The sequence below is a fragment of the Oculina patagonica genome, chromosome 9 (genome assembly GCF_052425735.1).
Source record: "Oculina patagonica isolate OP01 chromosome 9, crgOcupat, whole genome shotgun sequence".
NCBI lineage: Eukaryota > Metazoa > Cnidaria > Anthozoa > Scleractinia > Oculinidae > Oculina > Oculina patagonica.
The window spans coordinates 17,429,893-17,442,461 of record NC_135766.1 but is presented as its reverse complement, the minus strand read 5'-3'; the positions used below and the strand labels follow the sequence as shown (position 1 = coordinate 17,442,461).

The 12,569-nt window shown below is 40.0% G+C and overlaps 1 protein-coding gene across 2 annotated transcripts; it reads right to left on the bottom strand.

Moving 5' to 3' along the window:
- Positions 1 to 6,834: 6,834 nt before the first annotated feature.
- On the bottom strand, positions 6,835 to 12,067 carry LOC144666977 (uncharacterized). 2 transcript variants are annotated; one of them, XM_078528433.1, is made up of 3 exons: positions 11,917 to 12,067; positions 8,149 to 8,381; positions 6,835 to 7,377 (listed from the first exon to the last, which is right to left on the bottom strand). In XM_078528433.1, the coding sequence occupies exons 1-3, from the start codon at positions 11,919 to 11,921 to the stop codon at positions 7,190 to 7,192; spliced, it is 426 nt and encodes a 141-aa protein (XP_078384559.1). In that variant the 5' UTR covers positions 11,922 to 12,067; the 3' UTR covers positions 6,835 to 7,189. The 2 variants fall into 2 exon arrangements, with proteins under 2 accessions (XP_078384559.1, XP_078384560.1); XM_078528434.1 differs by having other exon boundaries at positions 8,149 to 8,372; positions 11,917 to 12,045.
- Between the last annotated feature and the right edge of the window lie 502 nt (positions 12,068 to 12,569).

The window sequence follows — 12,569 nt, the reverse complement described above, 5'->3', positions numbered from 1 at the left end:
TCAAAGTTTAATTTCATTATTATGAAATGTCAGGAAACTTGAGGATTAAAGAGAGGAAGGGAGAAGACTCTGACACGGAAGGTTTGAACTTCATTTAAATCGGAAACATTTTTCGTGTTTCTCGATGATTTTCAGCCGTTTTAAGAGTAGTGTGTCGGTTGTCATTCTGCAAGGAACGTGGGCTCACAAGACGGCTAGAAATCGAGACAACTGGAGTTACGGCATACGGCAAAACCTGGACTGTTTCTTTTCTCCCATAAACTCCATGACTATCTTGAATCTCCCCCAGGCCCCTGACCTAAATTTACAAGTGGCTAAGCAAAGTAGCCTAAACCTACCGCCTGTTCTGCTGGCTAAAGCAAAGAAATAGTTGCTGTCGAAAATCTCTTACCCCATTCAGTAACCTGATCCCGGCGGTGTGCCTATTTTGTCGCATTTTGTTGCCTGTTCACTTCTTATGTAGAACTGACTTCCATCACTTGTTGCCCCTGCCAAGGAGGCTCCCTTATGAAAGGGACGGGGATGCTCTTCTTCTCGCTTAGGGGTATTCCCGTGGGGGGGGGGGGGGGCATTACAGATTTTGGTCTCACTTAGGGGTTTTATGCCCAGGAAAGGACACAAAATATTTTTTGCCGTCCGGGTCTCGTTTTGGGTTGCCCCAGAAGAAATAAAAAAACGATGTCGCTCGTACTGTGTTGGCGGTAGAGATCGATCAGGCATGAAAAATGGTATCTTGGGGAGACGTCGTTCTCGATCTCTCGAGGACGAATCTTTTGATGTCCTCAAGAGATCTGGGAACGAGGTTATGGGTCAAGAAAAGCTTGAGCCACGCCCAGATATGTCTCCTTAGGTGGTTACGTTTCGACGAGTGTCTCCCGACCTTTCATTTGGGTGTCCCTCCCCTGGTTTATTGCATTTTGAACATGAACCAATGAATAGAAAAGAGAATAAAGCGAATGAAGATTTTCAAGGTTTCTATTTGAATTGGTACGAACATTACTGAAAGCTTAGACAAATATTTTACTGTATATCCCCTCCCACCAACCCTTTGTACTTTTGATAGAGGAGTAGTCTGTAGTCTTCGTGTTACGTCTTGGCTTACGTGACGAAGTCCTTAACGAGCGAAGGATACCGCTGTCTTAAATCATGCATCCGCGAACTCTTTACCATTCCACTTACACGAGCTAATTTTGTTTTGCTTTGATGAACGAATGACGATGTGACTTAATTGGTTTCTTTGCTTGTGTTGATCAGTGTTCCCGATTTCAACGGTGGATATTTTACTGGCAAATTGAGAACTACAAGACATTGCCTAGAAGTGACAATTTTATCTATGGATGACACGAACGAAGAAACTCAAGATTCATCGTGCACAGATCCACAGTTTCGGCTACAAAGCCCAGTCGCCAATATGAACACTGCTGAGAGTTCTCTTCCATCCCTGACAGAAATGCTGGCTGTCATCTCGGAGTCAGCGGAACTTTATACAAGTGATTTACAGGCTTTAATGGCAACATCTTCGTGTACAAGTGAGAATTCACAGAGCTCAACTGTGACAAGTATAAACTCGACGGCGTCGAAAGCGAAACATGAAGTAGCTGAGTCGGTCGATTCTACAACACTTCCGGAAGTGAGCTTGCCATCAGAAAGTCAAAAAGCATCAACAGAAACAACAAATTTAACGTGCTACGACGAGAATCTTCAGCCACTGTTAAATATTTCGCTCCAACACAAGCGGGACTCGCCGAAGTTTAATGTAAAAGTGGAAAAATGCGAGAACGTGATAGTAGGTGATTATGCGAAAGTGAACATTTGTTGTGGTCAGAAAGGACCATTGAATGAAAATGGCAGCCATGGATTCAATAGATCTCGGTCAACTGTCAACAATTCGCTCGTTCAAGCTGATGGAGACGCAAATCAGGTTGAATTTTCCAGGAGAAGGAGAAAACAATACGTTTCACCGAAAAGCAGCGTCAAAAAATCTCCTCCCAAAAAGAACTCGGAGGAAAAAATAAAGACAAAATGGCGATTTCCATTGTTTTTGTCTGATTTCACAGACCCTGAAAGCATACACAATGAAATTGATCAGTGGCTAACAAAAATGTTATCATCTTTGCTTTCTGAAGCTCAAGATCTCGATGATTTCGGACCAGTGATAAATCTCTTAGAAGAGGCAATGAGGCTTCGTGGAATCTCCATACCAGACTGCATCCTAAAACTCGCTGAGGCGATCCAAAAAATGGGTAGTCTGGTTTGTAATGAGGGCAGTAAAAAATACGATGTTTTGCTAACTGAGACCCAGTTTGTACTAGCAGAATTTTACACTAAAGAGGAGAATTATTTGTCAGCTTTGCACTGTTTGAAATCACTGGAGGGAAACCTGTCTGAAGACACTGAAAAATCCCGACTTTACGCCAAGATCGCTAAAGTTATGGAACTCTGCTTAGAATATTCCGTAGACTTCACAGGATGTGAAAACGAACTTTTAGGTGCTTCGAACACGGCAGTTTCGGACGCGCGAAATCCCGATGAAATTGTCTTGTGTTATTATGAAAAAGCCCTGAATTATAGCCACAAAGAACTGTTATTAGAGAGGAGAGAGATTTTCCAAAGATGTTGTTATTTGGGGAAAGCTAATGTTCTTATGAAATGCTGGAAAGGACAGACTCATACTAAAAGAAACTTGCCTGAAGTACGAGAGAATTTGTTATCAACAGAAGGACTTTTCAACAGAATTTCACCTGCTATGAAATGTCAATATTACCTGACCGAAGCGTTTTTGCTTTATCATGAAGGAGGGTACAAAATGGCGGCAGATAAGACACAGACGGCTTATAAAATAGCCGACGAGGAAAATTTCTTGGAAAGAAAGTGCTTAGGTTCAAAACGGCTGCATTTTCTGTTAGCAGAGTTAGATACGTGCACGGGTGTTTCAAAACCTGGAGAAGAGTTTCTCGATTTGAATTCTGTCGAAGACAACTTGTATTAGAGGAATGGAGTTTTGCTTGCATTGTAAAAAGTTTTCAGTTTCACAGAACTGAAAGAATTGTAAGCAAGATTGGTAATAAAATTTTCATGTTGATTTTTGAACCAATGTTTCTGGTAAATATGCGACACTTGCTCAAAAGAAGTTCCCAGACTCCTGTGAAGTTTGCAAGAAACCAGACCTATCAAGGGTTTGAAACAAGTAAAGTTTAATTTGTCTTCAATTAATATTCAGGCTACAAAGTCTTGTATATTTTTTTCTTGACTGGAATAAATAAGTAACGCAGTCTCACTTTCCTAATTGCGGACAGATTTGCCCCAATATAAATGAATCAAATATAAGAAATATTTTTTCCACAAACTAAGGCTAAAATAATAGTAGGGGATCTTTTATTTCATCATCGCGTATTCGGTAGCTTGTCTAGTAGATGTTGTGACATCTTTTGTTTATAATACGCATAATAAAAAAAAAAGTTTTAATTATGCATATGGCAAAGAGTCAACTTTCTATTTTTGGCGAAGTCTGTCATATCCATAAATGAACATATTTATTTACATTCGAGAAACGTGACCGATAGCGAGTGCGCCATGTTCTCTGTTCAAAACATCACAGAAAGTCTCATTGTGCTGGTAGGTTTCTAGTGAGGAAAACGTCGAAATTACGGCGGAAAAACGTAAAAGTTAAATTTCGATATTTACGATCATAACTGCGAAAATACTCGAGAACATTTCAGAATTATGGCCATGAATTCATCGAAACCACCAGAACCACAAGAAGTTCAGTTTGAAAGCGAAGCGACCGAAGGCGGTATAAAGACCTCCATAAACTGTTCTGAGTGTTTTAAAGGACAGCAAGTAAATATCAACGCAACGGATGTGACTGCTATAAAAATATTATTAAGCAATAATAGAACAGCAGTTATAGGCGATAACCCACAAGTGAACATTTGCGAAGGAGGTCATCCATGTCAGCTACACAACACGGAAAGTAAAAGCGGAGTGTTTGCTGATGGGAATGATACCTCATGCCATCACGGAAGTACCAAGAAGTCGAAGAAACGTCGAAGAAAACGGAAAAAAGGTTCAGAAGTCCACACGGCTTTGAAATGTGATGTGGACGGAAACTCGGCGGATGGTGAAAATTCAGACTCCGATCATTTGGAGAAATTCGGGAATTTTCTTCAGTGTGACTCGGACGATTAGCTGCTTGCAAATTCAAGTAAGCATGGACCCCCGGGGTTGGACCTCGATGTTTTCTCGGTGCAAGTGTCGGAGGCTATGTTTCGCGCGTGATACATGATCAATTAATGTAAACAACATTGATAAAGGTTGGTTCTCGTATGATCGCCCTGATCGTTTCTATCGCATCAATCGATTAAGGCTGGTTCTCATATGATAATCGCTACGATCGTTTCCATCGCCGCTGTCAGTACTTCAAAAAGTGGTCCTTGCGATCAGAGCGATTTTACGAGAACTACATTTATACACAGACGGATCGCTAACGTCTGCGGGGATTGGGGCGATCACGATCGCTCGGACCGTCCGTGTTCTATCCGGGCGATCGGTCGCAGACCGCGGCGATCGCGAACGAACGATTACGTATACGAGAACTACTTTCACGCAAGGAGACGATCGAAGCGATCAAAAATGTCCCATGGTGCCTCAATATTACCCAGAACTAAACGGCCTTACAACCAAAATTACCGCCAAAATAGTAGAGTTAAAACAAAGCCTTGTTCATGGAAGAATTCTAAACAACTTTGCGAAGAACTGTATTAATTTAGTACTGATTAGGTTGAACATTTGAACAGCTATAGGAGGGATGGTCGGTCGCTTCTCTTTCCGTAACTGCCGGAAAACTGCAATAATAAGAGAATAGCAGGCCACGAATTTTACTCGTTCATTGAATTGAAGGCCGCCATTGTGTTGGATCTGGCGCTAAAATTATTGTTTTTCTTCATAAGAGAGACAATGAACATTTTAGTTGAAGAGACTGTCATTGTTAACAAGATCTAAATTAAGAACCGCCTTTTCCGATTTCAGATTTTGATTAGTTTTATCATTGATGCAACCTTGAATAACCTTTCAGTATATATCAGTGCTTAGCAACGACCAATGACAATGTATAGAATGAAGTGTAAGAATTAAGGATTTTAGGTAATGAACGTTTATTCGTTTGTCTCACGAAAGAATCGCTTTGAGATGTTGATCGCGACGTTTCGACTGCAATACTGCTAGTCTTCATCAGGCGATGAGGTCGATTGTTTACGCGTCGCTATTTATGCACGTTGGTTCGCTGTGATTGGTGCATTTCGATCCTCATTATTATTCCGACTAACAGATGGTGTTCCCTCATAGGTCCGCTTTGTAGTTGAACGGCTGTTATGCTTTCTGATCGTAGGTATCCATGCTTCAGGAATTTCAATTCCGCTATCTCTATTGATGTTATAAGAATGAAGTCTTATTTGGATAGCCTCTTGAGGGTCACGATCGATAAACTTGACTTGATTCCATAAAGGAATATGCCCCGTTTCGTTTGCGTGCTCCGAAACTGCGGAGGTTTGTGTATGAGCAAGCCTTATGTCTCTGTCGTGTTCTTTTATCCTGTCTTGCATCGCTCTCCCTGTTTCCCCTATATATACTTTGCCGCATTCACATGGAATTTTGTATACAACACCATCTTGTTTGCCTGGTTCTAGGGCGTCTTTCGGTCGTACTAAGTAAGACCGAAGAGTTGTGTCAGATTTAAAGACGGTGCGAACGCCTTGTTCTTGTAGGCAGCGGCGAAGAACCTCTGATACAGTAGATTTAAATTCCTGCGTGGGTTCGTTGTTGGCTGTTGGTCTTGTGGTCTTAGTAAGTTTTCGTATGAACGAAGACGGATAACCGTTAGAAACAAGTACCGACGATAAATGTTTCTTTTCTTGAGAGATAACTGATGGTTTTGTTATGAGGTGTTTGGCTCGCTCATATAGACACTTAACAATACCACGCTTCACTGACTGAGGATGGTGTGAGTCATAGGCTAAGTACTGATCAGTGTGTGTGGGCTTTCTATATACACTGGTAGTAAGAAGGATTTTCTCTTTATACACAATTATGAGTGGATTGCAATAGTTAAACTCAGTCGAGTCTATTGGTTGAGTATAGTTCGCTAGGTACTATCCCTAATAAACAGGGCAAAGTTTATGGAACAGTTGTGACTAGATGCTAAAAACTATATAGGGTACCGAATGTGTCAGAATGTAACTGAAAAGATTCATTTAGACAGCTGCGGCTTAAATCAGTACAGTGGAACCCTGATATAACGATATGCCAAGGGAGCAATAAAATGATATCGTTATATCGAAGAATCGTTATATTTAAACTCCCGGTATAACGATATGGCCGTAAAATAATCGAAAATATCGTTATATCGGGGTAAACCTAACAAGCACTTTTTACTGCATATTAGAGGAGGATAAAGAGAATTATTCTGATAAGAAAGCTTAGAACGCAGTATCATTTTCGTATATGATCATATAAAGCTGTTTTTAGAAATGTAAATTCGATGTTTTGCAAATAAAATGTGACTGTGTACTGATAATATCGTTATATCGGGAGGATTTTACGTTCGGTCCGCTAAATTTTCATCGTTATATCTGGAATATCGTTATATCGAGGATCGTTATATCGGGGTTCCACTGTATAAAATCTGACAAGGAAAGGCTCCAGGCTCTAGTTCCACAAGCTCTTCTCCACTTTCTGACTTGAGGCCGACAGACTGGAGTCCTGTACTGAGATGAGAATGGGTAACCTGTGACAACACCAAACACGCTGAACACAAGCCATAAAAGGAACATAAGCTACTCAATGCAAACAACTTTTTTTAATCGTGTAATAGACTGCAAATTAAATTAACATACAGCATCGCAAGGAAATCTAAAGCGTTTTTCGTTAATCAAGTCTTTAGATTTTATTGCCAACTTTTTTAGTTATTGTCAACATTTTATTTTAATTTTCAGTTATTGATAGAGTTCGAGTTACAATCATGTTATTCTTCGCCGCACTACAAATCATTCTCTTATGTCAAGGAATAAAAAATATACATTCCTAGTCTAATTTAGTCGTTTGATTGATTTAAAGCAAGCAAGCAAAAGGACAGGCTCAAGTATATGAGCATATCAATTTGGCGGCCGAAGTAATCTCATCCTTGCATCTCAGTTTAACGCTTTCCCTTCCCGACATCCATCATTCTCTTGGAGCCATCATGACAGTTGTCAGACAGCAGGTTGTAATTCTGCCCGCTAGCCTTGACGTAATCAGCCACTTTGGTCCCAGGCTGCACGGATTGAGAGCCTCCTGATGTCCAGGCTCCACTCATGTGCTTGGCATTGGTCACCACTGTCTGGCCTAAAGTAATGAACAGGGAAAAATACATATAGAAAACATCAGTCTTTTCAAGTTAACTGAATTAAAGGGACAATGTCACGGAGATTTCTCAGGTTTTTGAAATAAGTGGTAGGCAGCTTTACCCATGAAAAACATTATCTTTGAACATTTAACTGAAGTTAGTAGAAACTCAGCTGTGTTCTAACGGAAATCCGCGAATCTGATTGGTTCTCCCACTGATTTCTATTCGCCGATAGAAAACAGTCGCGCGCTCGCGTAGCTCTTTAAGCGGTACATTTTCTTGATTTTTGTCTTCAAAGTGCACAATATTGTAGGTTTTGGACTGCAATCCTTTAGAGTTTCTACTAAAACAATTAGACTACTCGCCCTCGTTTTCTATGAGCGATAGTCAACTCGGCTGCGCCTCGTTGACTATTTACTCATAGAAAACTTGGGCTCGTAGTCTAATTGTTAAATATAACTTTATTGGGGATAGAAATCAAACTTCGGCTGTATAAATATCGATTTTTTTAAGGCGCGTGGAAACAACTTGAAAACGTTGGCTAACGTTTTAAAATTGCAATCCATTTACATCCGAGCCATCCGCAGTCAAACGCGCTTTTAAACTGTTTTAGTGCTCTAAAATAGCAATTGTCAATAAAAATGGACCATTATTTTTAAGTTTCATACGACACGAATATATATTTTGGCTGTTCAAAAATCTGTTAAAATCCGTGACATAGTCCCTTAAAGGATACTTAAAAATACGTTAAATTTTAAGGAGGACATTACCTGAATCTCCATATCCCTTGCCCTTGTGTACGAGCCAGCGATCACCACTGTTAGTGGTCACCACGACACCAGAGTGCTCAATGCCTAATGACCCTCCCGACCCCCCTAGGGGTCTGGTCACGTGTTCTACAGAAGCCACCCCAGAGTTGTACAGTCCGGTGAGTCCCTGTTTGGAGGTGATGTCATGAGGACGTCTGCCACCTGACGAGGAACCGGACGAAGAACTGAAAAAACTAGAAAATATATCGTTGAATTATTAGCTGTATAAATTCCATTTACTTTCTATTGTGGACTATAATTTCTTTAGTCTTTTTTTAGAACTAAATCTAAATCTAGCCCACGCGAGTTGCTTTAACTTCTTTTAAATGTCGTTGAGTAATTTTTTGGATATTGATTTTGTAACAAAACTTAACGTTAAAAACCACGACGTTTCGACCATAATAAAACAGGCAAGAATGTCACGAATGCTAAAATGTGAAAAAATATGTAAAAATAGTAACAAAATATTAATGAAGTTAAAAAAGGTTAAAAAGACTTAAAACTACTGAAACAATAAAAGTAATAAATAACCGATCTATACAACTAATTTTGTGCGGATGGAATCGTATTGTTTGTTTTGAGTTGGTTTCAGTTCTTTAAATAATAAATGAAAGATAAGACTGTCAAACTTTCTCTGCCAGTTTTTTTGAAATTTTAAAAAACTGCACAATGTCATTTGGGGCCATATCGTGTTGCTCCTTGAGGTGATTTCCAATGGCCGATCCCTTGTGTTCTTCAATTCCTTGCTGAAGATGTCGGCACGTGTAACCGACATACCCTGCATCGCACAGGTTACACTTTTTTCACTTATTTCATTTTAAATATTGTTTTTACTGATTTCGATGATTTAGACTTTTCTAGGAAATCGATTTAAATAATTGTCCACCTTCAATGCAAGATCATCATATGAGGGCACATTTAATTTCCAAGAAAAACGAGAAGTTATACTGCGTCACGAGCAAAGCAGGTCAGTTCTTGAAACTGAAGGGATCGATAAACTAATTTTAATGAAGAAATTGCGACTCACTGGGGCAAAATTGTGGACATTTTTAAAATCAGAATACCATTAGCGTTTTGTAATGGCAGAAATCAACAGTAAGGTATAACTATAAATCAACAAGAAATAACATTACTAAAGGAAAAGTGAAAACGCATACAAAGCATGTTTGTACACAATGTATAATAAATGCATGTATTAATTCATCACGGCAGTTTTCCGAGAAATTAAAGAACGTGTCAAATATGGCTCGAAATAGATACCAAATCATTTCCATATGATTCGTCACCGTCACCGTTATGCATCAGTCAATTGAAACCCCGGCCCCCCGGCCCCCGGGACTTAGCGGGGATTTAACGCGTCCAAAGCCGGGATTTAACGCACTTTTAACGGCGCGTTGGCCCCGGTGGGCGGTGGTTTTAACAAAATTGTTAGTAGACCGGGGCCGTGGAGCGGTGATTTAACAGCACGCGATCACCTGAAACAGGGAAGGGAACCGGGATTTAACATAAAGGACTAAATGCTTTTCTCAAAATGTCGTTCTGAGGAATCCGAGGAGTCTGCTCTAAAAAGTCTCCACGCTTCTTCCTTGATAAAGCCTTTCGCTATCGATTTCGCGACGACTGGGTTTGTATTTTTAGTGTGTTTGCACGATAAAAATAGACTCATTGTACTTGGAATCTGCCACCTTTGTACACGATCGTCTCCAAGAAAGTAGTCTCTGTTTCTGAGATTTCAGCCGTGAATTATATCGTAGGGTGAAAGCTGTTTAACTTTAGAAGAGATTCTTCTATTTTGTCTCTTCTTGTGTCCCACATCAGTTTAAAAGACGTCGTCAACAAATCGTTTCCAAAGGATAGGCTTATTGCTACTTGTCTGAGTATTTCGTTTTCTATTTTGGCCGTGAAGATGACAGCAGAAACTGCGGCGATTGTCGTGCCCATGGCAGTTTGATGTGCTTAAAGATAATCTTTTCCATTGAATTGGAACCGGAGCTTTCTTGAAAGATCACACTGAGCATCTCTCTTAAAAATCTGTTAGGTACGGGAGGGTTTCCTTGATGAAATTCTTCGTATGCTTCACATGCAGTGTTAATGAGACAAGGAAAGCTTTTTTAGGCTGTTTCGGCATGGCAGTGTAATCTTCTCAATGAATCGACAATGAAGTTATTAAAGTCTGTCGCACAAAGCTTGTCGCTGTGCTATCGGCTGAAGTAGATGGTCAACAAAAGCTGAAATACGTTCTGTAGGGCAATCACACCCCGATATTATGGGTCTTCCGGCAGGCGTGTTCATAATGGCTAATTTCGTGTTTTAAATTTGACAAATTTGTGTCTCTGACCACGAAAACAATTTTTTAATAGGTTTTTGGTGGAAAAAACCACATCAGGTTTCTCTCCGACCTCATAACTATATATCAATATATGGACAATAAATGAGAGAAATAGATTTTTCAATAGCCTGCAAATACAGCCGCCTCTCACGCTCCGATCCGCTTGCTGCATTCGGAGAGGAGAGACTTCGAACGCAGCAAGCGGATCGGAGCGTGAGAGGCGGCTGTATTCGCAGGCTACTTTTTCACTCTGCAACGAAATCGAGATTTTGTACGGTTTTTTCCTGAAAGTCGATTCGGATGCCTCCGCTATGCGGGGCTTTTAACAGACGTCTAGGCCCCTATGGCGGGGAAATAAGCCGGGTTTTAACACTTGGTAAATGTTAAATTTCCCGGTAAGTCCCGGGGGCCGGGGGGCCGGGATTCAATTGACTGGTGCATTAGCAATATTCAATCTGGTTACCCTAAGGTTAGGGTTTCGAGTTCGTAGCTTAAACTTTTTTCCATGGTCAATCATTCGCTACACAAAAAATATTCATCCAAAAAAGAAATACAACGAGCGGGCAAGCTGCAGCTTTGTACTTTGTTATTATAAATTTTGAAGATAAAGTTGTCAACTCCATTAATGTAACAAGAGATCATCGTGAAATCAAACACGAAAGTGCAAACAAAGCATGTCTGACATAAGAGGGGGATTTTCACTTTCCAAGAATGAAGTGCGTCACATGTGGCAAAAAAGCAACAACGAGAAATACTGAACTCAGTCAACCTATATACTGAGTACTTTATGGGTAAGGTTTTCGTAATAATCAACATTTCAGTTAACTGAAGACTCTAGACTTTCAGTTTGTAGCGAAAGAACTGAAACGCAAGCCCTCGACGCAAACCAAGATCACCGACCGGAAACGCTTAAACTACTATGTACAAACGCACTCAGAGTAAATCGCTTGTACGTGAAGCAGCTCAAGAAAAAAATTACATATACACGGATCGTATAAAGCAAATAAGGGTAAAGTCAATGATTGCATTTCCTCTGGAAATGTACCCTTAAAATTTATATTAAATAATTAATTAAATGCATTTCCGTCTGTCTTCCGCTTTCGTTTCTTTAGCTGAGCACAGAATTATTTTCTCCATTATCGGTTTATAGTCAGAACCAAAACTGCTCGGCTTGTATCACATTTGCTGCATAGAAACCATTAAAACCAGGCTTAACTCATTACAGACTTAAAACTATGCTATCCCGATAGTTGTTAGACCAATAGAAATCGAATCGATTTCACAAGGAAGTCAAATGAAAGATACGTATATTCTTTTGTATTTGGAAAATGAATGTATGCTCAGATGTGTGCATGTAGCCCAGATTGGCATGAACATATCTTAATGATGTTAACTCTTACCTCATTGTGATTTATTTGGAAAAGCTCAGACTGACCGATGAAATCGCTTGAATAGAAACACCAAAAAAACAACTGCCTCCGTTCCGTGCACGACTCCTGGTTGTGCGAGCCACACGACACCAATTATATATGATCCTGGACGCATGCGTTTGTTTAACCAATCGCTAACTTACACGTCAAGCTACGCCAATCTCTGCAAGCTCGTACCAGGACTCTTTGTTTCACTTGTTTTATCGGCTGTGATGTCTCAGTTTTGATGCTAGCGGAGAATCAACAATTAAACGCGTTTACTTTAGCAAATCAAGAAAAATGCAAAAATATCATAAGCACTATCAACAGTGCTTTCTGGGAAATCCTTTGAAAAGTTATCTGTGATTAATAACTGTGCAGTGCATACAAAATGATAAAGAGTTTCCGAGAATGCTAAATAATATGGTTTGGAAAATCGGGAAGTCGTTTGCTTGTTAATTCGGCAGATAATCCTTATGGCTGGAACTCTGGAATTGCATGAGTTTCGATGTGCGACTCGCCCAGTAATGCGTACAAAAAATATATCATCTCCTAAATGGACCTGGGAGTAATATTTGTGCATAGCATGCATTCAAAGATAACATAGTTAGTAGACTAAGTTTAAGATAAGTTTAATTTCCGCC